Source organism: Barbatula barbatula, assembly GCF_947034865.1.
Source record: "Barbatula barbatula genome assembly, chromosome: 18".
Classification (NCBI taxonomy): Eukaryota; Metazoa; Chordata; class Actinopteri; order Cypriniformes; family Nemacheilidae; genus Barbatula; species Barbatula barbatula.
Genome location: NC_136781.1, coordinates 11,199,308 through 11,226,884, shown reverse-complemented (window position 1 = coordinate 11,226,884; position 27,577 = coordinate 11,199,308). Strand labels below are relative to the sequence as shown.

At 39.9% G+C, this 27,577-nt stretch overlaps 2 protein-coding genes across 2 annotated transcripts in view; both read right to left on the bottom strand.

Annotated features, from left to right (window-relative positions):
• gpc4 (glypican 4) overlaps positions 1-11,710 on the bottom strand; it is a 28,432-nt gene extending 16,722 nt beyond the window's left edge. Inside the window, exon 1 of the mRNA XM_079480366.1 lies at positions 10,944-11,710. Within this exon, the coding sequence (XP_079336492.1) occupies positions 10,944-11,097 (154 nt within the window). The 5' untranslated portion in view covers positions 11,098-11,710. The remainder of the gene's footprint in view (positions 1-10,943) is intronic.
• Positions 11,711-14,887: 3,177 nt separating this feature from the next.
• Positions 14,888-27,577, bottom strand: part of gpc3 (glypican 3) — a 109,476-nt gene continuing 96,786 nt past the window's right edge. The window contains exon 8 of the mRNA XM_079479485.1: positions 14,888-18,078. Within this exon, the coding sequence (XP_079335611.1) occupies positions 17,888-18,078 (191 nt within the window). The 3' untranslated portion in view covers positions 14,888-17,887. The remainder of the gene's footprint in view (positions 18,079-27,577) is intronic.

Sequence of the window (27,577 nt, the reverse complement as noted above, 5' to 3'; positions counted from 1 at the left end):
ATCTTTCTTCAAACTTAATGTATTTTTTTTTAATTTAATAAAGAACTTATTGAGCAAAATCTACATGGTTCTCTTTCACTCCTTGTTCATGAGGAAACAGCTGGAGCTCACTATTAATAGAGCTGTACAGAAGGTAAAGATACAACTGCTCAGGTTTTCATTGTGCGGTTCCCACCGCAATGAGAACATATTCAAACAGGACAACTCCAACAGGAACCCATTAGAGAGCATCTCCTCATATGGAGGTAATAAAGAGGAGAATTACTTTCTCTTTCTCTCCAAATCCAATCCAGCATCTCTCAAACACTGCAACGACAAGTTTACAACACTATTGCCAGGACAATGATGCCTTTCAGAGACTCGCAATAAATGTAGGAAGCCTAAATGGAAATGACAGCGGAGTTGGCTGGTTCTTGCGATGGCTAAGCAAAATGGTGGACTGTTTCAAGGAGGTCGTTTTATGGCACTTGGGGTGAAGCGGGGCTCAGTAAAGAGGCACTTAGCGCCTTACATGCAGGACGTATTGTCCGGTAACATACGTCAAATTGAATGACACAAGCTTTCGGTCTCTCGGTTCTAAGGAACACTTCTCTATTAATGCAACCTTAGTGTATGTTTACAAAGAAACTCGTTTTAAAAGAGCGAGAAAAATCTTGTTTTCCACGAACAGCCCAACACGTTCGTCGTTCTGTCTATGCGCTAACCCGGACGGCCGGAGGGGTGGCAAGAAGGAGGCGATTATCAAAGCACAGAGATTTTGCTCAAGGACACATTCTTCAAGTCCAACGCTAAGAAAACATTAGCAGAAAAAAACTCACTTCACAGGTCTGTTGACCTACAATTAGCGCCACGTTTTTCCGATGCCGTCCCCCCTCTCCATTCCTGATTTAATCTCCTCCTGCATACTAGAAACAGCACCTACTACTAGTAATCCTCCAGGCGCACATTCACAGGTCACACTGTGGATACCAAGCCGGGCATTTTCCATAGCTTGTTGTTTACTCACTTCATCTATTTTTTTTCATCTACAAAGGTCACATACAATACTAGCTAATATTTTGCGACATTAAATCTGAAGAGGGATGTGAGATCAGACAGACATCACTCTGCCATCCCATGAGGCAGGTGTCATGCTAATGAGGAAGCGAGTTAACAAGCAGGATATCCTGTGCTAGACAGGCCAACCCACACTTGGATTAGCAGAAAACCCTCTTACAATACTGCCCGGTCCAGTCAGGCCGGGACGAACACCGTAATTCTACACACTACATCCCCTACTTCCGATAAACTGAAAATGAATGAAGAGAATGCCTTTTTTGAGGTCCGTCAAATTATTGCTGTGTAAAGAAAAGACTCGACAACAGATATTAGTGACAATTTTGACTTCAAATCTCATTTAAAGTTACCAATAGGTGAACTGTTGTTGTTAAAATAAAATCTTAAAGTAAAATGTAGCTATATTTTAGGTGCTGCATTATTGGTTTTGCACTAGTTTGATTTAAGTCCTGCAATGTGTCAAATGATCTATACTTTTTCTAATCTTTCCACGTATAGACTTTTTATTAATACAAGATCATAAGAACTGCATGCATGCATAAAAAACGGAAGTTCCTAAAACAAGTTTAGATGGCACACAGCATGTTACACTGCAAATCAACTTACTGAATGTACTTCATGTCAAACTCTTAGAGCAAGTAGTTACACTACCTACATCTGGTTGTACTCATGCCGTTCATATATAATGTACAAAAAGATTTATACCCGCAGAAATGTTTCAATACACTTCTTGCTGAGCTCTTCATTCAAATCGTATAAATAATATAAACCATAATCTTATGGTTCACTTTGAAATGGTTCAGAGATTAAGAATTTCAGTCGAGGGGAATTATAGCTGAAACCGATGGCAGTCCGCCACAATGCCTCGAAAAGCTTGTTTGTGAAATGATGCTTCCTTAAATTAATAATGGATTTAAATCACCTGAACGCAGCTGTCAAAACTTACAATTTCTTTTCACATGGCAAACAGGTTAATAAAAAGGAAATGAATGGGCTAAAAAATGAGTTCATTCTACAGTTTGATTTTTTCGTCAAAAGTTGAGATCCTGATTGTATACCACAGAGCTTTAACATGGTTCCAGCGCTATGCCTTCCCTTCTAAGTGCACTACAGCACAAAGCAACATGGAGACGCTTCAAAACCACAAACCAGATGTACAAGTATGCTGCCGGGCACGGACCCTTAATACTAAGTAAATCCTTAAAAACTCTCAATTGGTGCAATGAGACACACATATGTTAAACTGATGTGTGTGTGTGCACACATGACTGATCACCCACAAGCTCTCATCCTTTTGTAGCAGTCAATCTCTGATTGCTAAACCAGAGCAGGGCCTCTGGCCAATTAAAACTCCCCACTGGTAAGCATTCCAAAAGGCTGCCATCCATGAACATTTACCCAGAAGTCCCTGGGGAGATTCCACAACATCGCTTCGGCCTCTCACTCCGTGTCTGTCTCCTTCACCCTCCCCAGCGAGCCGTCTCCGGCTTTGTCTCCTCTCACAAAAGCTCCCTGCCTACAACACTTCCCAGGTCACCTCATTCAGAATCATTTAACTCGCCCTGCCGCTTTCACAGACACATTAAAAGTCAGAAGACTGCGTGTTTGGAGTTTAACAGAAGAATCGACTGATCTCTGTCGTTCATTACTTGCACAGTTCTTACGTGACACTTCGAGTGTGAAGTTTTCAATGGACACTAGATGAAAGTCAGTTAATGGCTGAGCAGTGTCGTAATATCTGATGATTGAAAAAAGTTACCTCGTTCTGAAACATGGTCTCTTCATATTTGTTTACCATAAGTCATTATTATGTATCAACCTTTATGTTTATCACTGTGTTTTGCAAATATCTAACCAATAAAAAGGTCAAAGAAATTGCCTGTAAAAGTATTTAATTATTTCCATTTCCTGAAAAACAGCAAATAAGGACATCTGAGGTTTTGGAAGGACGATGATGAAATACAACTTCTCGATCTGGTTTGGATACTTATGTTTCCAATTCAATCGGTATATTGAGGTTTTAAATACAAAACGGCTCCCCAGCTGTTGTAGAAGACTTGGTTTAATAGGAGATTACCCTTCATTTTGTGTGAATAGTGCTTCTGTTCAAAAACATGAAATAAAAACGTGCACTCGTTCATCTCTAGACAAAAAATTTAAAATATCAAATGCAAAGGACCAAGCCATGTACAGAGCTGAATGAAGGGGTGCGGTGAAGGGTTGCATATATACGGCTCAATGGAATGGACCAAAGTTCAGTTGGAAGCAATTACGCACCCCCAACCAATACCTCCACTTGGAGATACAATAAGAGACAAATTACAATGAGCCGGTACGTAAGCAGACGTACTGACAGTTGGAATGCACCGTTTATTTACCCTTGAGGAAAAACGGGATAAGAGGTACAGGCAAAGAATGGGGGTGGGGGAGAAAAAACTCATCAAGGGAATGAAAGATCATGATAACGCTTAACATGTAGGTAACATTACAACGGGAATCTTAATGCCTCTTTTTAAATAATGAACATCTGTATGGACACCTGCTTTAAGACACATACACATGAACTGCATGGCACTGGAGAAGTTAACAGGGGGGGTGGGAACATCCAACGTGAGAAAGTGCAGGCCTGGCTGAGCAGTGACAATGCATACATCACCTAAAATAATCAGTCAGTGCCCTGGGCAATGAGTAACAAACACAACGTCTTGCAGAGTGACCACAGGAAACTCATTCTCCCTCCTGAGTCGAAAAAACTCTGAGCTATTGAATACAAACCGGCCAAAGTCTGCAGCAAAACCAAACGAACGCACACAAACAAGGCTCGGCCCCCACCCAAGCACGTCTTCCTTCTAACTCCTCCGTACAAAATAGACTTTATTTAAGTTGAGGCTTTAGATTAGTTGCTATGTGACAAAAACAACACCGCATTAGCATGTTTTCGCCCGCGAGATGCTGTACAAGCCTTCCTTGTGGGTGGATGAAGCTTAATTGAATATTTTAGCAAAGGAAACAAATATTTCTGCTTAGATTAAACAGAATGGTTGGTAAACGCTAACTAACAATTGGTTCGGGGGTGTTGTGAATATTCAACCCACAAACATGTCGATAAGACTGTTTATTGACTTGCTTTGTGGTTTTGTCCAACAGTCGAAGCAAATGCAACCTTTTTGCCAAAAAAAACCTTAACTGCAAAACTGTCTGTCTGTCTGTTATACAGTATCATACTGTTAAACTAAAATATATACAGAAGACTCTTTAACTTCAAACACAGCCGTAGAGGGTTCACACAAACATCCTGAGGTTCGATGGGGGTTGTGGGGTACGTCTAGGTCGAAGTATGTCTTGTTTGGAAATTTGCAAGCCCACTATAAGCCTGATATGACCAAAACCACAAAAACGCATAGCGCTCTCAAAGTCTAGATTTTTCTCAAAAACAAAACATCTCCTTAACCTTTAGCATATGAAAGGTTTTAACGCAAGAGTGCTACGCCTTATCCCCCTCGGTAAAAGCAAACCAGCGGAAGCAGAGTCTTTCTCTGACACAGTTTATAACAGACATCTAAGAGGGGCTGAAATCCACCAGATGTCGAAACTGACGGATAAGCATTGAGGTAATGTGTAAGTGGTGTGTTAGAAAGGGAGATGGTGAGAGAGAGGCCCACTGGCGGGATGAGGTCAGGCCAAAGATCATGTTTCCGAGTCCTCAAAGCTACAACACTGCAACAATGATGCTGATATACCTGTTGAGCTTAAGAAACTGGATAGCCATGAAGTTGGTGGGAAGGGCGGCAGCAATAAGCAATTGTGGAGCTAGTAAACCTACACCAGGCAATGCCTAATATGCTTTTGACATGGACGTCTTGGCCATCAGATAATGTATGGACAGGTATGTCAATGACTCAAAGCCATCAATAAGTGGATCAAATAGACCAAAAGACTACAAGGAGATCTGATGTGGCCATTTTGCGTGTTTCAGGCCAGTCCTCCATTTTGCTTCAGTGAAATCATTGCAACTGAGAAAAACCCCACCTAAGAAAAACAAGAATCCAGAGAGTCTGCCTGAGCAACTTGCGGCAAAGCAACAGTCATACAAAACTAAAGAAAAGTCTAAGCGCTGGACCCAGAGGTGGGACTGGAGCAGAGGCATTTGGTTTTGATGACCGTTTTAAGTGCTCCCATCACCTCTTCAGTTAAATTGACGGAGGCTTTTGAGAGAGCCAAAGGGAATGCTTCAGTCGCCTCCGCCCGTCTGGCTGAGCGCACGGACCGAATCAACACCACACCTTCCGTCCTCTCCAAAGTCTTTATTGCACGTGCATAAGGTGTGTGAGAGAAGAACCGGGTAATCGAACAGGCCCCTGTACATCCGAGCGTCCTGGTCCGAGTCTCATCAGGGGACTCTTGAAGTTGGCCGTGGGAGTAATTAGAAAGGATTACAGGAAATCTGGAACATTCCCAGATCTAGTGCTTCTGCCCAAAACCCAGATGAGCTGCTGGCCTACATCCCTCGTCTCTCCAAAGGACAAACTGTTCTGAAAGTCCAGAATGAAACTGCAGCCTTGATTATCATCATTACAGTACGTTATGGCTGCTCCAATAGAATCATGTATCAATATAAGATTATTCTCCCCGTGGTTCAATACTGACAGTTTGGACGGTAAACAAGTGGAAACTCTGTAGCGTGATGGGGCTAGAGGTTAAGCAATGTCCAACCTTACATCACATACTGCATGATTTATTTAAAATTTAAAGTTACAAACATGTCTTGAGTAAATGTCTGTCCCAGTTTGACGCCTTACACAGATTAAATTTTATTCGGTGCCACAAGGGAAGATTGTTGATATGATTATTAATTCTGAAGTTGGTGGAAAAAGGGGAAACTCTCACAAGACCTTGATTTGCATTACACCTCCAGTTTTGCACATGTGTTGGAGTTTATTCAACTTTTGGAGGTGTAAAGAATTTATAATGTGCAAGAGTATACCTCGGGAGGGACCAAATAGGATTTCGGAGCTCTGAACACTGACTGAAACCTGCACAAAAAAAAGACAAAGCACCTCTCACATAACACACAGGGAGTTTTGCAGAGGAATGAGGGCAAGGGAATGCCCCAAAAGAGAACTGTATCCAAACCTTAAGACTTCAGTAAGTCTCTACTGGAATAATCAACCACATAGTGGCCATGCTGATGCCTGATGACAAAGCCACGGGAGGGAGCGTTTTAAGAGTTGTAGCTGTCTGTTTAAGAATTAAAATCATCTGGAAATCTTCCCACACACAGAGGTGAAAAGACTGCGGCAAATTGAGAGAGAGGGTATTTTTTTAAGTGTACAAAAGCTACTTTGGCACAAGCACTTCCTTCAAAGCATTCCCTATGCAGCAAGATGCAAAAGAACAGAAACAGACCCATCGGCCAAGTTTGGGGGCCCAGGGAGTGTCAATTTAACAGCATGCAAATGGGAAGTGTTAACAAGGAACTTCAGTGGCAGCCACTATCTGCCTTCGAGTGTGGAAAGCCACAAATGCAGGGCCAGATTTTACACAGCACCCATCAGACATCGCTCTGTACCGTGCCAGATTTACTCAGGGAAAACCACAAACTGCACTAACAATGTCAACAGAGACACAAATCCCACGAAACCGGAAGTTGAGGAAATGTAGGGCTTTTTCATGTCTGTGCACATCTGCCCTATTTAGTGCGTACAGACGAGTCAGGGTGAGTCAGAGCCCATGAATCCACCCCTGGGCCACATTTCACATTCCCTGTGAGCGGGTCACACTCTCTCGCTCAATCATACAAGGTGGCAGCTCCTCTTAGTAACATGTTAAGTTTCTTTGCGCTGCCATCCTTCTTGTGTCAGTCAAAATTCCCTCTCTTTCATTTAACGGTCAGTCAATCCTCCGTTGAAGCTCCTCCGGCTGAGTCTTTGTTGCCATTTCTGGCTCTGAGGTCCCAGTGAGGTCTTGGTGGTCCCCTGTGGAATGCGCTAAGGAGGGGCAGATTCGGACTAAAGGGGTTGCCACATTGTTCTCACACACTGCTCTTACCCCCCACTGGGCTGTCGCTCTTTGGGATTTTGGGGGAAGGGGGGATTGAGAGGAACAGGGGACATCAAGAAAAGTCTGATAGACTGGTTTTAATTTGACTGCGTGAAGGAGCGAAGTATGTATCTCTCTGTATTTACAGACCCTGGTAAATGCCACCGATAATACAAATGTTTAACCAGCCCGAAAGCCAGAGTCTTATCAGGAACAGGCCCCAGGACCGTGTCTGTATCAGGAAGCCGATAAAAAACCAAGTCGCATGGCCAGGCACACGCTCACTGTGTCTGCTCGTAACACCAAATGCTGCTTGATTCTTATTCACAAGACAACTTCCTCCTGATAGCCAAAACTCAATTACAGGTAGTTATCCACTGGGAACAGGTCACAGAGAGCACAGCTCGGAGGTTACCATCATTTCAACAGCTCCCAGACTGCTTAAACAAAATCTGTGATCTGATTTTACTATCAATAGATAATTCAAAATCTCATTAACACAGCAGCGACATAATCAACTACAAGCATTACATGCTATACATTTAAATCAATTTGCTGAATATTTTTAATACTAAGGTCTGTACAAGCACTTTTTATTCTTCATTGATCAGTCTCACCAATGTCATGATGTCTTATATTGAAAAACATTTATGGACATGCTAAACACTAATTGTTAGAAAATTATAACACTGATTTCTTACGGAAATCTTTTTTTATTTCAATAAATTTATGACATCTGCCCCGATACACACAGCTGCCAACGGTGACAACAAACATGATTTGTTCTTTCATTACAGCACTTGAGCAATTATCCTCTGATTATCTAAACTGACATAATGACACTGAGTTCTCAGTAACATGACATGAATTAACTTCTTATTAGCATGATCAACTCTGTGAGACACTCAAATGCAACTGTCAATGGAAATCGAATTCTGACTGCATTTTACCGAGTGAGACAATAAACCAATTAACATTTTTTAAACCAAAATATTCTCGTCTGTCATGCATCAACTGTGTGCATTTAAACTTGTATACATGAGAATAGAAAAAAACATGTCTTGAGGGAGGGGATGCTTCTCCTCCAAAATGAGAGCTTATCACATGACACAATTCACTATTTATCTAAATGAAAAGGCAAGCAAGAGCCATTCACATCACAAAGAACTTTGTAAAGAAGTAGACTACCTCACGGAAAAACTTCATTAATCATGTTTTAGGCGTTCTATGTATTAAGGCCAAAGTTTAAGTGCGGCCGATTCAGATCTGTAAAATATCAAGAGGCCAGCGGGGTGAGGTCATTGCCTTTCTGAGCTTCAGTACTAATGTGCAAAAGTAATTATGAGTGGGATGAATCTTTCAGGAGAAAGGGGTGGAAACATGTTTGATCTCTGCCATTATCCATACCTGAGGAATGACATAAGACCAAACTGCCAACATAAAGCAAAACAGATTTTTCCACAAGCGGTGAAAAGTGTTCTGCCTGATTTCTATTAGAAGCTGCTGACATGGCGAGATATCAATCTGGTCAATGTTATCCACCTCTCCACTAAATCTTTTGAAGATGGGCCGCTTGCCACTGGGCGGGAGGCACTTGACACACGCGTTTAACAACGTCTAGGCCAATCAAACTATCGCAGGCAGTGAGGCTTTTTATAAGAAGGGCAGACACTCCTTTTGGTTTAGCTGAGGATTGGAGGATACGGGCGGTTTAGTCCTCAGCAGGGATCTGTGTACTTCTGGGCTTAAAGAACTATGAAGCGTCCTAAGGTGCAATAATCCACGGTCCTCTCAACAAGTGAGGATCTAGAGAGGCTCTCTGACCATGAAGATCTTACCTCTGCTTAACCAAAAGCTCCTGCCTTCGAAATCTCTCTACAAAACCTATTATTATCAAATTTCACACTACAACATTCACCTTCGATGTCATATCAATAATATTAATACACAAAGCATTTGTTATACTCAATGGTGTTATAACATAGTTTAAAAGTATGTTGCAGTAAGTGACGAGGAGTCCTTGGACAAAATCTTGTACAGTGGAAGAGGAGTCGTCAACATTCTTGGTTCAGTTTCCCAGGAAAGAAACTTGGATGCAGATGACCTCATCTGACATGAAATAAAAATGCTTTATTGGAATAATTATAATTTAGTAAGGGAAAGTTAAATAAAATCAATAGTAAGTTACTTGGATGCCATGCCAAAAACAAAATTCTATACTCCTGGTTAAGCAAAACAACACTCATTTCAAAGTCTTGAGTGTCTTTACTGAAGAATCACACACAAAAAAATTGCCTCAGTGTACAAATAACAATACCCACACTGATGAATTGCTGGAACGCACAAATATCGTCATGGATGAGATATCATTTTGACCACTCGCCTGATTAGTGTTGTGCAGGACTTGCCCAAACCATGCGAGAACGGAATTACAATTTTAGACTTTCAAAGAATAAAAAAAAGATGTTTGACGACAAAGTGAAAAAGCCAGCTATGAACGCCAGAACTGGGAGGCCTTCACCAGTTCAATTAGGTTCCTCCGCACACCATTTTTTCCCTAGCAACAGGAGACATTGTTGAGCCAAAGTGGGGCTTTTTATGCTTCCTTTTTGCTTTTTAAGGACCTCCACCCCTCGGCGACAGCAGACCTTGTCAGTTTCTCTGCATCAATTATCTCCGTCTCTTATTGACAAAGACATGCTAACTGAGGTTCCTCACACAGTGTCCCAATGCATATTGTGTGTTCCATTATGAGAGGCACACGCGCGATCGGCTCCCGAACCTTTCCCCAGCTCTTTATAATTCATTCTCCGAAGCCATCACAACAAAACTGGAGATCTGACACAAAAAAACACGTCAAATGTCACGGTCCCCTTAAGGTTTGCATTACAATGACAGTTTGGGGAAAACAATGGACCTGTTGGACTGATGTGTAGAACGAGGAAAATTAAGGACAGTTTGTTCCCCTAGTCTAGCTGCAGCCATGCACGCAGTGTAGTTTTAATCTTCATAAAAACAAATACCAACAGGTGTCCTCACAAAGAATCGAGGATATAAAGCAATACAAGTTCACAATGCGTTCTTCAGACGTGTTTCACGTCAAATTAAGTGTGAGTCACCTAAAGCTAGTTTCTGGTTGTGGATACAATGGACTACAGAGGAGTCATTCAATCCGTAGCGCACTCCAAAAGCTCTCGCCCTCTAATACACAATCTGTCTTCCGAGACTTTCTCTTGTATTTAGGAGGATATAAGGCACAGTTATAAACTGTGTCCCGCGGCTAGCTTATCCCATCCGGGCCTTAAAGAGGAGCTAAAAACTGCAACTTGTTACGCACCCCCCGCCCCCAGTGCCGCTTCAGATAAAAATCACTGCATTTACATGAGCATTAGCTCTGCTGAATGACAATCACTGTCCGATGAGTGACTCTCGCTTACAATGACAAAGTACGACACTTTGTAACACAAAGACAACAGCTGGGGGTGCGCGTAACATTTGTATAGAAATGTAATCATGAGTCGCATCCAGTTTTCAAAGATACAGTAACAGACCATTTACAATGCGAAGCGGTGCAACGTTCATTCAGGCCGGTGAAAGCGCCTCGGATCTGATGCGAAGACCAGACTGAAGATCTGATGAAGCTCTTTAAGGAGCGGGGTTTAAAAGAAACTCAATGTGACAACAGAACAAAAATACACGCGCAATTGAAAGCCGCACACTACCATGTTCGCACTCTACATATGTATAGCTCTGCATTTGCATTATTCACACATCGTGGCCATGTAGCTTTTAAAACTGGATGTTTGCCCGCTTAACACAAGACTAAGTGAACTGTAAAGTCAACCTACCATGCACTCCTTTGTTCGGAACATCGTTGACGTTGAAACCTTTCGAGCTGTATGCAGTTCTGACTTCATTGCAGTTCTTTAACTTCTGTTCAGCCTGAGCCGACGCCAAAACCGCCACAGACAGACATACAGTAAATACAGCGATCAGCTTCATCGCCGACAAACTTGAGCAATGGAGCACCAACGAAAAGTAAGACAAAACGAAGTCACGAGATCTCTTCGATTCCCACTTCGGGTTTCCTCATGGAGATGCGCCGTCTCTCTGCGTAACTTCGCCGCTTTTAAACGCTCGAGCGAACAGATTTTTGTCTCGAGCAATAAAACCCCGGGCCTCTGCGAGCGAAACACTCCCGGTAATGTGCAACAGATTAAAAGTGACGAAAGGTGGAAAAAGAAGGCGAGGGAGTCACGACGTTTCGCTCTTTGTTAAAACTTTTCAAAGAAAAACAAATTCGCAAGTACGAGAAGCCAAGCGCTAAAAATGCGCACGCACGTTCCAACCGTGCGGTTAAGACAAGTTACTTATTAACCCGTTTCTTCGGTTGAGGAGATCCGCGTTGGCTCTGTAGGAGAAGACGCGATGTAATGGCGATAAACAAAGTTTCAGGAAAGTTGTCTCCCTCTCTCGGGACGCTGGGTGGGAATGGAGGAATCACTTGCGCGCGCGGCGAGATCTCGGCGCAGAGTCAGAGCTGCGCGAGTAAGCAACCGAGTTCCGGACAAAGAGAGATGGCCACGCGAAACACACGGGGTGGAGCAAGGCGCGCGCTGGAGCTTACACTGCCTTAAACATATTAACATTTACAGTCTGCTCCCAATAGTCGTGTGCTTAATGTTTAAACCATTCCTGATCGGAGTAGAGGCTTGACATTTTACAGGAGGTTTTATTGACTGTTTCGTGGGTATGAGCGTCTTAGAAACTCTTGAGAACGGAGTTTTAAGTAATTGTTTATTAAGTTAAAACTTCAGAACAAAACTACATGCATAATAGTTACAAAATAATGCAGAATTTCAGAACTTTTTGGCACTGCAATAATTGTCCATTTCTCATTATGTTTATATAAAATGAACCTAATATTTATTATATCTCGAATACGTGACTGGAAATTGTCTGGGTTCAATAGTGCAACATGTATGAAGCCTGAAACTTAGAAGTCTAAGATTTAAGTTATTTTTATATTAATGGTCAAGACAAACATATATAAACAACCTATTTCTCTTAACAATTTATTTCAGGCACTTTTGTTGATAGTCGTCTCTTTGTATTACAGTCATCAATCTCTGCTCACCAGAAGGGCACTAAACATAGGTGAGAATGTAACCCCCTGATATGTCTGCATGTCATGAAATGTGACACAGAACTGCAAGAGCTGTGGTGTGGCTAGCGGCCCAATGACAGTTAGGAGGAACGGGAGAGCGAGGCCGAAAGCAAGAGAGGGAGAGAGCACGGTGGAATCTCAGCCCACCTCTCATGACAAGCAACGTAACCAAAACACCTCACTCAGTCTATGACAGTCCTCGTGGACGACAGCCCGTCGTTCCAACAATGACACAAGCCGTAATTAGAGCGGCTGTGCATGAGGCCAGTGGTTATGAAACTGTTTTGGAAAAAAAGAATGTAGCTCATATCCCAGATATTTTCCTGCATTTTTGTGTCTTTCTATTTGCATAAAAATGTGTTTTGAAAAATGATCTAAATACTTTGGTTTCATAAAAATGTAGGTGGTAGAGAGTTTTGTATCAAAATGCAGCAGAATCTTTAAACAAGAGTGATGGTCTCTCAGCCCACCTTAATGTTTTTCATGTGGAAATGAGACTTTGCCTTCAACGCAGTGATTTTTTCTTTTTTATAATCCCATTCACTAATCGTTTTTTATTGTTAACCTGGAAGTGCACATACACACAGAGCACCCTTAAACGCTTTGACATGTCTGGACTTGCTGGAGCATGTGTATATATCCATGTGTTGTTGAGACTGTGTGTGTGTGTTTGTGCGTGGTCTGGGGGGAGCTCTTAGCAAGCTGACATTCCAACTATTGTGTCCCCACATTCCTCAGCCTGCCCCATTCATGCTGTGTGACCAAAGCTGGGAAAGCCAGTGGCCAATGAAAATCTGCAGAGGGGTTCTGAGGTTCGTTGATTGTGGGACTGAGAGACTGGACCAGCGTTTCACTCAATAGACAACAAAAGGTGAGAGCTCTCTTTCTCAGAATACTTAGTAGCGGACAAATCCGTGGCTTTGCGAGGCTACTGCATGAAAAGATGTCGAGTAGTTCAAGAAAGCGTTACCCACAAAATGAATGATGTTGCTTCTGATTTTTCTGTAGATGTTATCCATACTGCCACAGAATGTCAAGCCCACAAAAGACAAAAAAGCACAGTAAAAGCGGCATAAAACTAGTCTACAAGTGGTCTGAAGGTTTTCCATGGTCTCTGGCAATTGTAGAAAGTTAGTAACTTTGTTTAACCCCTCCTGACCCCCCCCCCCCCAAAAAAAATAAATTGCTAATTATGTAAAATCATAATTTACTCCCCCTTCAAACGTGTTTGACTTTCTTTCTTCTGCAGAATCCAAAATAATATATTTTGAACAATGTTGGTGCTTCATCAAGAATGTTGATTGACGTCCATTGTAGGGACATTTCTCTAAATATCTTATTTTGTGTTTGTCTGTTGTACTAACTTTTTAGTAATTCTTGCAATGTATAAACTAATTTGTGCAACAGTATTCGACATTCTAATAATAACCCACATGCGAATCATCATAATAGTGGGCCATTACTATGGAGATGATTTTCACCCACAGAATCACAATAACACTGTAGCAATAAACAAGTAAGAACACAATTAGGCTCTGTAACTGTGCCACCCTAAACAAAGAACACCAGTTGGTCCTTAAAATGGAGGATCCCTGTATAGCCACTTTATTACCCTAAGAAAACCTTCAACCTGCGCATTTCAATGGGCCTGTTTGCCCATTCTTACTCCACCATTAACATTCAGAATGTAACCAACAGCCCCTCTGCCGCTCTCTCTGTTACCCGTTGGCTCTCGACTGATAACCAGCGTGTCTCTGCCGCTTGAGGAGAGAAAAGACCAGAAGGAAGAAACATGTTTTATCTATATTCGAGAGAAACCTGAGTGTGAAAATAATAACACAGCCTCACAGTCACATAAGAGTTGTAATGAGATAAAGAGTTAAATACACTCGGGTGGATTGTTGGATGTGTGTGGGGGTGGAGGGGTAACCGAATATAAACACAGACAAAATAAGGTTCAATTTGCACCTGTAGGTGTGAGGCACCACAGGTGTATCTGTTTGTCAACTGAGAAGAGATCATCAAGGCAGAAACAGAGTTGATAATACATTAGTCATACCTTCACTTTGTGTAATAAGGTCAATGTGCATTTTTATACTATTGAGATTTGAATGTCAAACCTCACTCTTTAATGCACACAAACACTCTTGACCTTTCTTTTCATTTACTCCCACTTATTTCCTTAGTTGTAAATATGAGCTGAATTTTTATCCATATACTCATTTATCCAATCCAATAATTTAGGAACTTGTAAATATTTTACGAGGTGGCTAATTTGTATGAATTCATATGATGTGAAACATACAAAAACGTTCTATCATAAGAAGAACGCAATACTGAGGCCCCACCCCTAAACCTAGTGCGGTTAGGGGTGGGGCTTCAGTGTTGCTGAATGTACATTCGCCAAGCACGAATTTATACGAAATAGCCAACTAGTAAAAAAGTTAAGAATTCCTGTGATATTTGGTTGTTTTATCTTATATTAAATATTTACACAGTCGGCTTGGCCAGATATGATTTAATTTCAAGTTCAACTGTATGTGACAAAAATCTTAAATCTAGGGACAGCAGGGGTTACTTCATAAATGCTCTTGCATTTCACACTATTATAACAACATCACGCTTGTGATTTTAACATTTTTTATTGATTTATTATTTACACGAAAACTTGAAATGATAACACATGTACGTTATTGTCACAAATAAACAGCATTTGGGTTGTACAGTATTCGATACATTGAAATAACAGCTTCGACCTTGAAAATTAGAATTGACCACTAAACATTCTGTACACTGGTTAATAGAAAAGCAGGTATTGAGACAGGACAGTTGCTTTACTAATATGAGGTCCGAGTAACTGTATCCTGAAGTGAATGAAGGGCTCCATTTATCGCCTCCCCCTGTACTCTGGATATGAAACAGCTCAAGCCAAGCCCAAATATTCTCAGATGTGCCAAATGGCCCTTGAATGCTCCCCCACTGTGCAATCAGCACCAGTATAAACAGTATTGCAGAATTCAGAGTTTAATTACGCTACTCAACACATTCCATTACCGGCAGGCGCACAATTCATTTACTACATACTCTATTGAAAGCAAACTATTTGTTACCATTAAGTTGAGATTTCTATATCAGTCCGTCAAACCACAAACAGAATGTTTGTAAAGTTTATATGCCTTCAACTTAACATGTAAACAGAAAAAGATTTGTGACTACTTTCAGCCAGGGGTATTTATCACATAAATACCCTTTAAATACACAGTTCTCTGTCAGAGCTTTACCTAACCTATCCTTTGGGTGAATTACTAAATCTTTTTTTCATTTCTACGCTGTGAAACTGAAATTTCAACTGTTAAGTTACTGTATTGAAGAAGCTCTAAGTTTATACAGATGCGAAAGAACTGACCTAACAACCACACAATTGACTTACAATTGGCCTCTACCTGTGACTCATTAAAATAACTACCACATCTTCTGGATAAAACCCCACGGATAAGTGATCATTATCTAGCTGTGAATCTGAAGGACAGCTGTGAAAATGAAGACAAAAAGAGCATTACAGAGAAATTACAGATAAAGCAAAACAAATGTTTAAATTAGCAAACAGGTACAAACATTATCCAAGTGTTTGAATGTCCCAGCGGGCACCGGTGGCACAATTATCAGTAAGTGTAACCCAGTGTAAGTGGGGGCTAAACCAAACCACCTAGAAATTGTCCAGAAAAGCCTGTCGTTCAAAACTCTGAACAAGGGGACCTGTGAGTGAAGCTACAGAGAGACCAGTGATCACTGAAGGAACTGCAGGGTTCAGTTGAGAACGACGTGAAGGTGCCAGTGAACCATATCAAGAGCTCTGTATATCACTGGCCAGTTGTGGAGGGTGGCACAAAAGAAGGCATTATTCTTGATGAACCTCATGGAGTTAGAAGTGGAGCCTGGCATGAAGCATAATATTGACCAAGCTGCAATGTGTGAAAAGATTTTGTAGTCAAATAAAACCAACAAATACCTATTCGGGCAAAAAGTGCGGTGGGAATCGAACACTACATCCGCCTCAAAAACGTTTGAAACATATAAAACATGTGAGCTCTGGTCATACTGTAAAGCATGGTGCATTTTTCTTTAGGAGAGAACGGACATCATGCTAAAATAAAAAAGGCTGGATGCTGCAAAATAGTTAAGTAGTGCAAGAGAGCCTGTGTTTTAGCTCCATTTGTATGAATGCAAGAATTTGCTTTTATCAGAAAGTTAGTCTTACAGCAGGACAATTAACACCAATACATCTGCAAATAAATATTGATAAAGCTTCAGAACAAAACAAAACTGAGCAATATTTTGAAAAAAGCTGTGCATGTGAAGTATTTCAACATAGAAATGATCATCAATACACAACATTTTGAGTATTCTTCACAAATCATTTAAAATAAAATAAAATCGAACAGTTGGATGTAGGATGTTATTGAGAAAAATAAGAAACCGGGACAAACTTTAGGTTAAATCCTAAAGCTTTTCGAGTTTAAAACACTCCCTCAGATCATAGGTTCCATTTACCAACCACAAAGAGATCAGAAATGAATTTACTTATAATAGAAAAAAGTGTCAATTTGTAAACAGCAAGTTTCCAAGCAAGATCAGAGGAGCAATCTGATCTGAATCCGAATGTTTAGCCCTTTGCATATGAAGATAAATGGTCAGATACTTGACATGCACCAATCTATTAAGCCATCAACATCTTTTCTTGGATGCAAATGCTATGGTGACCTGTGAAAGATGGAAGGAAAAAACAGGAAGTAAAGTGAAAGTTTCTATTTATCCACATTTCATTCTAATTAAACATTCTATGAAAATAAAGAATAAGAGAGGCAGAATATAAGATAACAAGAGACATCAAAACAAAGATACATATAAAATACCACAATTTCTGAAAAGATCAGGTCAGCATTCTAATAAAAAGTTGAAAAGCATCTCCTCTTTTTTTAAACTGAAGTACAGCTGTGTCGTCCTGTAAGGAGACGATTTCACAACAACATGCCGATGCCTTGATGTGCTGTACTCCAAGCGTCATTTACTGCACAGGAAATGAGTGGCAGAGGAGAAGCTCACATAAGTGTATATATGAGAGACAGTCGGACATAGTCTTTGCCCGCTGGAGCACTTATATGTATTCCCGGACTCCGCTGGTCACGGTTGCTTTTCCTTCAAGTGCCCATTCACTTGCAAAAGCAGTGTGTCTTTGTCTTTTTAAAGGAGACTTAACTCCTTTTCCTACAGGAGGCTTTGGCCTTTGTGTAAAACGGCATGTGTATAGCAGAGGGGAGGCAATGTTCAATGTAAAACACATGGCTGTTGTGTGGCATACAAGAACAGGGGAAAGAACATGATTCTTATGTGTATTCGTCTAGTAGGGTGCTCTTCATGCTGTAGAAGAATGGAGCTGTCATAGGCTGGGCATTAAAATGATGATAAAATCCTCAATTCCACAATTAAAAAAAAAAAGTTCATATGAGATTTGAGAATGAGAAAAAAAACAGGTTCCCCTGTCCTTGGCTGAAACATGGAGTTGTATGTACACATGGGCATCAGTAGCTGCTCTTTTAAACTCGCATTAAATGAGTTTAAAGATGCTCAGAGAAGATTAAAGATCAGATCCAGCATTATAAAGACGATGATGGTAAAAAGGAAGGTTCCACTGGAAAGGCACGCTGCCCGTGCTGCTCCGGGTACAGATGCTCCGCCGCGGGTATCTGGGGCCAATCGAGGAGTAAGCAGTAACTCGTGAAGCATCAAATCGTCAATTGCCAAGTTATCTGCCAAGTCTGAGAGAGAGAAAATATTGGATGGAGATTAGAGAAAGACAAGCAGAACATAACATTCTCAAATCTTTTAAAATGTCTAAAAAGTCAGAGAGCGCTTTTAAAATGTAAGTAAATCTTACAATATTTTATTACAATAAAAGAATGCAATGTTTTCCAGATGATGTGCTTACTGGGACTTTTGTTGTCCTTTACTGGAATGACCGAGGAATATGGTAATGTTCTTCAACGATTAATCGCATCCAGAATAAAGGTTTGTGTTTACATAATATATCAACACAACTTTTCAGAATGAAGTGCATATTCATTTTTGTATTTATAAACACATACACATACATGTATTTATTTAAAAAAAATACAAAATAAATGTTTTTATAATTTTTTATATATAATTTAAATTATACATAAATATAAGTACAGTGAATACGTGTAAATATTCCCTATATATATATATATATATATACACATATACACAGACATATATTATGTAAACATTACTCGCGATTAATCGTTTGACAGTCTTACATTACACAAAACAACTTTTCGTTAAGCTGAAGTATACTGTCTTGAAAATCAGTCATGAAGGCAGCAGAACTGAGGCAAGAGTTATGAGAAAGGAAAGAGGATATCAGTAATAAGGTCAAGAATGATAAGGAACGCCAGCTATGTGTGGAAGTATCCCCTGTGAAGTGTCTGTCCAATCCAGCAGAGGAGAAATATATTCACCCAAGACACACAGACGTGCTCCCCACTTCATGGGACACATATCTCAAATTCCTGTTGTCTGTTGCATTTACATAGATCCACCAAACAGAAAATACAAGGCAATACACAAAGTACACAGGCAGAGGTACATTTTATTGCTCAGATGTTGCCTTTTCATAACTCAAGAGATTTGATGCTCACAATGTTTTAATTGAGTTCACAGTTGTTTCATTCAAGTTCCAAGTCTTTATTAGTCTCTGATGTTTCTCAAATTTGTTTACGAGAAAAACACATAAACAAGAAAGACAAATATTAAAATACAGCTGCAGAAAAAATCAAGAGACCATTTCAAAATTATTTTTAGGTTTTTTGAATTACAATTTACACAGTATGCCAATATTTATCCAAAATTTCAATAAAAAATATCGTTTCTATTTCTATTTATTTGCAGAAAAATGAAAACTGGAGAAACAGATCGAAATACCAGAAAAGATGCTCTGTATTTTTTCAGACCTCAAATACTGCAAAGAAGAAACGTTCATATTCGCTTTTAAGCATTACAACAGTAATATTTATGTATGTATTTAGGAAAAGTTAAAAAATGATTTTTTATTTGATAACCTGGATTTTCTTGTCATTCTGTCAGCCTTTCACATTTCTGTTGTATGACTTCATGTCACTCCTGAGGTTTCATTTAGTTGAAATTGGACTGGAATGGCCACAATACAGCTGATTAAAGGGACGTTTGGAAGGGTCTCCTAATGTTCTCCGCTGCTTTACACTAAGAGTATGGAGTTGTAAAAGGAATGTAGATTGTTTGGTAAATAATCTGGATTTGGGTAAATTTGATGAAAAAGGTTTGGATTCATAATTTAAAAAAAGATTGACTTTTAAAGGCGCTTTGTGACATTGTGAAGATATCTTTTTTAAACTCTTATAGAGACATTTGTCAAATTTCTAACTTCTGGAGAAATATCTAAAATGCAGTACATTTTTCATTTAATCTCACTGATGTCCAGGAGAAATGACTGAAATATTAAAGAGACTTGGTTGTTGTCAGACATCATCATTTTTCTATTTTATTGTCAGTTGTAAACACAACAATTTACTAGTGATTATCTCACCATTGGCAGTAAACTCAGGTCTGTAAAAGTCTGTTGACCAAACAAAGTGGGACATTTTTAATTATTTGCACCTTACCCATTCACAATGGGGGATCGGGGAGAAAAATTCCCTGCGTGCGTTAATCTAGTCCTGTCAGTATGTTAATGTTCTCCGCATTTCAAATTGAATCCACTGGAGGGGAAATTCGATCTCAGCAACTAAGATCACATGCCACGTTAACTACCATCCACAGCAACCTCTTCATACCGCTGCCTTCGTTTGGAGGGATTTAAGCCCACAGGGAGGAAGTCCACCATTTGGACCAGCGGCTGCGTAGTGGTGGGATCAACAGGAAAGCATGCGAATTAATTAATTCTGGACCCTGAACTCAGCATGCCAGCCAGTGAGAACCAGGCCTAGCGCAGGAAAGAGATGGAGGCCTTCTCTCAGGGGGTCCCCTGGATGCCCGGGGGCCCATTTTAGGACGGCCGACTTTAAAACAGAGGAAGGAGGCAAATAAATAAAGCCTCCGAGCTGAAAGTTCCTCGAGATTTCTCTGCAATTACGACAGAGCTTGAACGCGAGCCAGAGGACAATTAACTTTTTCTTTTCCTCCGTCCACCGACAAGCCAGCGGTTAAACATTCCACTGGCCCTGAAAGGCCGATTTTTCATTGTGACAGCGTCTCACTGTACCACGAGTCCAATTAAAGCTGAGGTGTAATTCAATACAGCTTTTATATACACTACACCCTAAATCAGACAAGGTGCGTTCATGTGAATAAACGAGTGATGAATGTGTATGTGTGTGTTTTGGAGTGTGTGAGGTTATTGTTCTGTATATGGGTGTGTATGAGAGGTCCTAAGAAATGTTCAAGGAGAGAAACTCTTCTTACAAAAATAAGAGGTTGGAACTGAAAGGGCGTAGAAAGGGTCTATGGTTACCACAAGCTTTCCGCTGTAGGCTTTCAAAACAGGGATGACAACTAAATGTGTACGGCCCAACTCCACAATGTGACTAATAATATCCTGTTATAAGGAGCCACAAACGCTTGTGTTAAATAGTGTGAATGACGTTGTCAGGAACCACAGAATGAGAAGACGGCCGGGTAAATTCGTGTTCTTGGATCTGATATAACCCGAACAAAATTAGTGGCAATTAGTGGGACGGGTATGTGGAGGCTGGCACGCTAAAAATAGGAAATAGACAACGCTCCCAACAATGGACATGACCAACATGGGACAGTCTGAAGCAATTGCAGAAGGGCTCACAGAGGCTATCGGTTTTCAGGAGTATCAGTCCCCAGGAGTCCCCACATGCAAGCAGAGTCTAAACGGGTTTATCACAGAGATACGATCTCCGATTACAGAGGTGAAAGGTCAACAGTCAGCCATTGATTGGTAATGGTAGGCTTGGGCCGGCTTATTGCCAGCAGCGCAATACAGTACATCACACACAACAAACAGAAAAACAGAAACTAATTTGAGATGTTTATTGCAGCCCTCCACAGTAAGAATGAGACACTAGCTTACTGCGGAAAAGAGAGCTGGTTTGTTTCACAACCTGCTGAAGAAGAATTATAAGTCCCTTGTGTTTGAAGAGACGGAATGTGGGTGTTTAGATTCTTATGCTATATGTTTCTCTTTCCTAAACCCAGGAGAAAGTCTTTGTTCTAAATAAAGCAATGCTGAACAGCTCACGAACAAACCGACTTGAGACGTGAGGAGAATTCTTATTAGTGGTGTGATGCTAAACATATTGCTATCACTCATAAAGCTGCAGAAAACCACGATGGGAACTGTGAATGTTTATATGGTATGTTCAATAAGACATGAAAATTAGGACTGTCAAATGATCAATAGCGATTAATCGCATCCAGAATAAAAGTTTGTGTCCACATAATATATGTCTGTATTGTGCATATTAATTTTGTATTTATATAAACACATGCATATATTTAAGAAATATAAAAATAAATAAACATTTACATATAATTGTATTTATTATTGAATATAAATAAGTCCATGTAAATATTTCCTAAATATGTATACACGTGCATATGTGTATGTGTTTATAAATACTAAATAAATATGCACAGCACACAGACATATATTATGTAAACACAAACTTTTATTCTGGATGTGATTATTCACCATTAATCGTACGACAGCCCTAAGGAAAATATAAGCTTGCATGATATTTAAGTAGGCAGAAAGTGTTTGTCAGTGGTTGTGTTAGACAGGATTCAGGTCCTTTTTTAGAAATCCATGAAAAATCCAGCAAATTCAGATTTCTGCCATTGCACTAAAAATGTAAAAGAAAACCCTTAATAACAGTTGCAACCGTGACTCTTGAACCTCCTCGGTTCCAACTGACTCTATTGTTACTTTTCTATGCATTCAGATGTAAGATTTTTGTATTTGAATTTCATTGAAGCGGAAGCAGTAAGTAACCACCTAACAACCAAACAAAACACCATAGCAACCACAAAGCAACATGCTAACCACCACTCAGAAGACCTTAGCAACTGCATAGCAATGCCCTCCGACAACACCATAGCACTAATATAGCAGTATCTTCTGGTCGGACAAGAACCATCCAGAAACTTTCACAAAACAACATTTTGAATATACTACTTCATCAGTCTGTATACATAGTCTGGAACATACATCAAAACCCAATAGCTCCTTTAAATGATTCAAAAAGATCTGAAATACAGTTCATAAGACAGCACTGACAACTGCCAGACAGACCTTCACCTGGACATACAGTTGGTGTGTTTATTCTGGAGCAACTGTCTGCTTTACAGGTGCCCTTCAGGACTAGATAAAGCACATGGAATGTCCGTTTCCAAACACAGGTGCTTCTTAGGAAAGTGGCCAATAATGGTCCACATTGCTGCTACATTTGTGGAGCTGGGGACGGGTTATGAAAACACAAAGATTCCTTCAGCTAAAACGTTCCTCATAACAGAAACGCGTTACCCTTTTATCTTGAGTTTTTACAGCTATCATATCAAGCAATGGATTGTACTCACAAAATATCATAAAACTATTGATCTGCTGTATATAACCATATTCTGATGCACGGGCTAAAAGTACATAAAGTCAGCAACTACATTGTTGTAACTGTTCAGGTGTTAAAGCAGAGATTTGAATCTCACAATGAAATATTACATTATAAAAGCGTTGAAAATAAACATTATATATCTTTAATGTCTTTAGCAATGCCATGTCATCAGAGTGAAATTAATGATTAAATTGAACTTTGATGCTCATTTTAAGACTTTAGCCTGGTTTTTAAAGACTGGGTCACATATCATATAATGATATCATAAAACAATATTCAATATAATAAAACTACTGCTAAACAACAAATAAATACAAATGAAGAATTCTTATAATAATATAATAAAAAGCCAGTCATTTTAAAATGCTTCAATCTCAACAAATGTAAGATAATTTGTAAACACACACTAAATTCTCCACAGTGTTCCTGCAGCTGTAAGCTTCACTCTCAGGTCAATACTGCTGCTGCTGGGTCTGCTGTGGACAGTGGAACAGAAGAGGAATGTGACCGTCTGCTTCCACACCCATCACCCTGACCACAGGCCCACTCCAGCAGGCAGCCAGCAGCTAGCCAAGAAAAACCAGCCAGTCGTGAGGAGGCCAAGACACAGAAAACTGAGACAAACCTAAAGCATAGTATAACACAGCTATAGCATGCTTAGACACAGCAAGAAACAAAAAAACACAACTACAGCCATATGAATAAACAAATATACTGTAGCACAGGAAGACAGCTACAGTAGACAGAGACGCAACTACGGCAAACCAAGACACAACTGTAGCACAGTGCACAGCTGCAGTACACCAAAACACAGTTACATCACACAGCATAATGAGGGTGACTATAGTGGGTGGGGCCAGGGTTGCCTGATTTGCATTACAAAACCAAACCAATGGCCAATTAAAAACTCAAAATAAGCCGTGCCTAAAATACATTTTACAGACAGTGTTATGCTATACCACACAGTCCGTCTTAAAAACTCAGTATATTAGTAATCTTAAACACAGTCTGTTTTGTTAAATAAAAAAAGAGATGAAAATTCTGTTATAATTTTCTCAAAAATGATGTATGAATAAACCCTTATGACTTTCTTTCTTCTGCAGCACAAAAAAGAAGATATTTTTAGGATGTTTGTAACCGAACTGCAATGGCATCCATTGACTTGCGTTGGTTTTGTGTCCATACAATAGAATTGAATGGATGCCGCCATTGTTCGGTTACCAACATTCTTCAAAATATCTTCTTTTGGTTTTCTGAAGGAGAAAAAAAGTCATAAAGGTTTGTTCATACATCCTTTGTGAGTAAATGATGACAGAACTTTTGGGTGAACTATTCATTGAATTCTGTATCCATATCATGTTAAGTTTAGAAGAACTGTGCTTCGTTGTACCATCCCTTTAACTTAAGAATGACAGATGTTGAAAATATCCTTCCACCTTTATCCCGTGGAATAAAAAACAACCTGCGGCAACAGTTTGAACCCTATTCTGTGGAAAACCTGTGGACTTGGCAACCCTGGGTGGGGTGTTCGTGAGAACAGATAGAGGGGTATATCTACTGGAGGGATGACTGAGAAAGCTAAAAAGTGAGAAATATAAAAACAGTTTGTCGGGGGAAAACCTCTGTATTCTGTAATGACTTAAACAGTGTAACAAAATAAGTATGACTTTACATTTAGAGATACTGTAACTGATTATTCTTCTTGAACCATCCAAGCCTCATGTCAGCATTCCCCTTTTAAGTCTCAATGGGCTCCATTGTGCGGCAAATTCAAGTCAACACATATTAGTTAGCACAACTCAGTGTGAGCAAGACTGCCCGTGTCATGATTCACTTCAGTCATCCTGCTGCTCTCTCATTAAATGTGCACATAATAAAACGTATAGATATTTCATGAGAGAGAAACACTCAGAAGGAAACAACATACTGGAGTATTGAAATTGCTATTGTAAATACTGTAAGTATTGTATAATGTAATTTCTAGTGTAATGGTCAAGGCTTACATAAGACAAACTGTGCATTTTGATGGCTTATATGAGTACTTACTGCCTTGTAATTATTCCAAGCATATCATCCATACCAGAGAAGCTGTAAACTGAAACTTAAAGAACTTTAAACTCAAACCTGACAATATATTCATGTAAAACCATGATTATAATCAAGCTATGACAGTTTTACCAATAGTAAAAAACCTTTTCTGAACAAAACATGACAAACTTGCTTTTAAGTTGCGAGGGTGGTCCCCAGGGCATGGTGGCTGTATGGTTGCCAAGATGTTCTATGTGGTTAATAATATGCTAAAAATATTTTTAGTGTATCCTGGATGGTTTGCCAGGTTTTTACATAATTACTGACGTCAGCCACCCCAAGTCTCTATGATATTCTGGTCTCTGGATGTCCCTCGAGTTCTACTTCAATGTAAATGTTCACCCATTTCATCATCTACCGGACGAAAGCCGATTGCTTAAAAAAGCAATAGCACATTTCCCCTCAACAAGCCGCATGAGTTGAGGTATGATTCATGTCTGTAACCCAAATAGCACGAGACAAAGGTTAATTCTTGGGGTTTGGGGATTTAAAAGAATCTTGCCTTAGCACCACTAACTTTAGTAGAAACGATATGGAAATATTCTGTAAGGGAGAGTCCAAATATTTTCAATGTAGTGTTTATAAATGCAATGAATGGAAATGTCTTCCCTCATGTTTACAAATGTTAAAACTTTCACCACTCTCGATGCCCCCCATAGCTCGTGGATGACCCGCAGTAGGTTAGACGCCGTTTGTGTTTCCAGACGGACATGACGCAGGAAGATGTCTGGAATCAATTTAGCATGTCAAAAACACATACTAATGTAAATAAAAGTCTTACACAAACAAACACTCCTTTGGAAATTCTCAGGGACACTCTTTCTGTATGAAAAGACTCTAATGGGTTTATTAACTTGTCCTAAGCCAGTTGCTAAGTTTCTTTTGCTGTTCCCTGTCACCTTTGTTAGTCCTTTGAAACTGGTCTAAAACATAAACAATGTTTGGAAGCCATAAACTCACAGCCACCATATTAACTGTTTTACAATGAGGTTTAGAGTACATATATTGTATCTATAGAAACTAGCTGTCTAGGAAAGCACTGCTAACACAAATGGTGGTTGGGTAGCATTATTTCTGTGTGTGTGATCTGTATTAGCTTGTACGGTGTGGGAGGGATTGTTGTTTATAGCGTGGGGAAGAAATCAGGAAGCATTAGAAGGAGTCTGTTTCTTATGGCGAACTTCCTCTCTCTCTGTCTCACTCGCTCGCTCTCTGATCAGGATTATTTGCAGATGCGATGGTGCCATTGCTTTTTCCTCAAAGAGGAAGAAAACAAACCATGTGCTCATGTGCATGATCTCATTTTGCAAACAGCCCAAGATGAGAATTAATAAAATTACACAGGTGATATACAGATATAGAGACATCATTTTCTTATGCTCAACATTTACTTCATTAAGTTTTTGGTGAACTAAATTAATTTTAGAGTTTTGTTTCACCGCAAAGCATGGAGGACATTATTAACAGTTGGGTGCTAACAGAACCAGTCTCAACTAGCCATTTCGAAAGACACAAAGCAAAACCATTAACCAAGCATGCGAAACAGGAGGGAAAAAGAAACATTCGCCAACATGTAAACTGGCTGTGTTTTCAAACATCATATATTAAGAGAAGGTAAAGACAACTGAAAATGGCTTTCCTCTTGCTCATTTCCTGAACATTTCTGCTGTGTTCATTTCCAGGTGTTTCTGATTGATTTCCACATTATACATTATGTGCAGACATCTGTGCTGTCTGTAGCTCCAAGCACCTGGACCACTGCAGCCAAACATCTGCAATCCAAACACTATTGAATATGCCCTTATATATACACAAACATGGACATGCATTCTCATACCTGCACACATTCCCCCTCTCCCCCCCACATACTGTACAACCTCAACACATTCACATTTACCCGACTATTTAAAAGAGCTCAATTTACAATAGGATTTGTTAGTAAATGTATTGGATAACATGAGCAACCAATGAGCATAATCGTTTTGCAGCATTTATACAATTTCGTTAAAGGTCCACTATATGATATTTGGCAGCATCTACCACACACCCCTTTCTTTCAAAGCTCTACGGTGGCTAACACAGGACTAGATGTCATCATGTTTTCCCTTCTTTGCCGGAAGAGATAATGTATATTTATAAAGGGCGCTCTGTAGAGCAGTTTGTCCGTTCAAGGCAACTGTAGAAACAACATGGCGGATTCCATGGAAGGGAGCCCGTGGTGTATGTAGATAGAAATAGCAAATTCTAAGGTAATAAAAACATATGTTATAAATAAATATCTCCAAAAAGAGATTTTAGTGTATTTAGCACAGTTCACAGTGACAAATTTGTCCTCATAGGAATACCTAAATAAATCCAGACAGGTAAACATACTATACACTTGCATTTGCTCAACCTTGCATGCACAGATAGACACAGCATGGCACTATAGCACCAGGCAGACGGGCCTCATATGCAGCTTGTTTACGGCTGTGGTGCAGACAGACTGCAGAAGGCCCGTGTGCTGTAATGGAAAACGTGTGCTGTACTCCTCACC